The sequence below is a fragment of the Aplysia californica genome, unplaced genomic scaffold (assembly GCF_000002075.1).
Source record: "Aplysia californica isolate F4 #8 unplaced genomic scaffold, AplCal3.0 scaffold00224, whole genome shotgun sequence".
NCBI lineage: Eukaryota > Metazoa > Mollusca > Gastropoda > Aplysiida > Aplysiidae > Aplysia > Aplysia californica.
The window spans coordinates 282,252-284,484 of record NW_004797494.1 but is presented as its reverse complement, the minus strand read 5'-3'; the positions used below and the strand labels follow the sequence as shown (position 1 = coordinate 284,484).

Here is a 2,233-nt window from a genome sequence, read left to right as displayed (position 1 = left end):
GATTAACGAGTAAATTTCCTCTTTGGAAAGTGGTGGCTCAGAGTTCCCCACGTCGTATGGATACGATAGTAAAACACGACGTACGGATAAATCGAAATGTTTTGTGCCTCAGGACCAAGTTTTGTAACCCATAATTTGACATTTTGCAATTAGGTCTGAAATTTTCTTGAAAATAATTGTGTTACGACGCGGTAGAATCAGGCGCTTGTACATTTTTGATCATGTGGCGTTATTGGTATTGTCTAAAAGCGTATTCATTTGCAATACTCTCAAGAAAAAAAGTATTCGTTATCTTGAATAGAAGTCGAGATATTTGAGATCGAAGGAGGTGGGGGTCACCTAGTTTCAGTAGTAAAATTACCGAGAAAATGGCAGCCATGGTTCGGTAACTTCAATAGCTTGAGATTCGTTGAAAACGGAAAAAACTAAATATTATATTTTGTGCCTTTAATTAATCAACATTTTTCTGTTAGGCTGTTCACTCAGAATTGTGTTTTGCATGGACATTGAAGGTCTTGAGCCAAAAAACAAAAATTCGATAAAAAATTGCCAAAATGCCCGTTTCTTTGATTTCATCATTTTGACGAGCGCCTGATTTCACCACAATGCTTCACGATTGACGACTGTTCAACCATTTTTAAAAGTTTCAAGAAATCAGCACTTTTGTAGCCTTCATGGTCCTATACCGGCGTCTGTGGTGTAGCGGTTAGGCGCTTCGCCGTCGCACGCAGAAGACCCGAGTTCGATTCTCCTGTGGGAAGAATTTTATCTTTTTTAAAAGTATTAGTAAAAGTTTTACGGCACTTGCAACACAATAAGGTCATATAAGGGCCGAAGAATAGATGTGATTCAAGAGAATAATGTACACAAAAAAAGGAGGAGAAACAAGGACGATAGGTGTTTGATAAGAAAGAAGGAGCAAACCACGCCAGAGCACCCGCCAGCCACCCACAATTGTTATCCAGTGTCTCGGCCTTCTGGGATGTTGTATGGTTGTATCCCCCTCTGCCTAAGTTGGCCCAGACAGGCAGTGTCAAAGCCCGCTTCCTAACTGATCTAAAATTGTTTTGATGGGGACGTAAAACATTTCATTTACAATTGACGAAAACACCTCAGTTCGATTCGAAATTGCAAACAGTAAATGTTTCTTGAGTTTGGCCATGGGCGTTAACATTATCGCTTAATTGGTCGCTTGGTCGGACAAGCGGGCTAACCCAGATTTCGGGGGTTCACAGAAATCTTGACCTACACCAAAAGTGGGCATTGCCCTACCCATCAGCCCATCAGAAAAGTTTGGTTTCATAGGTGTGTATATGTGTTTGGTAATAGAGAAAACTCTCCCTGACTTTTAATGAAACTGAACAAGGCAGGGGCAAAAACGTTACCTTATATGTTCTCAAAACAGCATAAAAGCGACCATTTGAAACAAAACATCCTGGGGGAAGGACTTCTGTAACGAGAGGCCACCCTCACAAATACAATAAAGAAGAGACCTATCCCTAGCTCTGACCAAACCCCTAACCCTACCCCTACCTCTACCCCTACCTGTCCCCGGGGTTTTATGCACCGCGCATAATTTAGCGAAATTTGGTAACTTTTTGCATAATTTCTGATTATTTTCCTTTATCATTCTTTGTTAAAATTAACAGAATCGCATAATTTCACAATTTTGGGCCCAGTTTGCACAATTTCAGATTTTTCCCGATTTTTTTTTCTCCATAAAACGGCTGGGACAGCCCTACCCCAAACCCTAACCCTAACCCAAACTTTCTATTCTACTCTGTATAGTGGTCGGTCGTTACGGAAGTCCTCCCATCCTGGCTGAAAACACCTAAACTTTGCGCCTAACTGAAGGAGTAATATTTAAGAATTTTAACCTGAGATTGGCATTGTCAACCCAGTAGTCTACAGCCTTAGTTTGGGAAAAATATTCACCTGAGGTGTGAGCAAGGAGCTTAAAACAACCTTTAACCTCCTTGGGTGTGAGTTATCTAGCTCATTTTTTTTCTCTTATTTTCAGAACGAAGCCCGGGAAATGATTAAAGAGGCAGATCTCAACAGCGACGGAAAGGTCGACTACGCAGGTGAGATGGAATCGGAGAAATTATTTTTAGGTTTATGTTATTTTTAGAGCAATTATTTATTGTGAGCTTTCGTGCAGCTTGACACAAGCATGGCGTTTTTGTTTGGAGTTTGTTTGGGTTGTGTTTTTTTTTGGGGGGGGGGATTTAGG

The 2,233-nt window shown here is 40.8% G+C and overlaps 1 protein-coding gene across 1 annotated transcript in view; it reads left to right on the top strand.

Moving 5' to 3' along the window:
* LOC101849769 (neo-calmodulin) overlaps positions 1 to 2,233 on the top strand; it is a 44,142-nt gene that overhangs the window by 38,378 nt on the left and 3,531 nt on the right. The window contains exon 5 of the mRNA XM_013083311.2: positions 2,021 to 2,084. Coding sequence (XP_012938765.1) covers positions 2,021 to 2,084 — 64 coding nt within the window. The remainder of the gene's footprint in view (positions 1 to 2,020; positions 2,085 to 2,233) is intronic.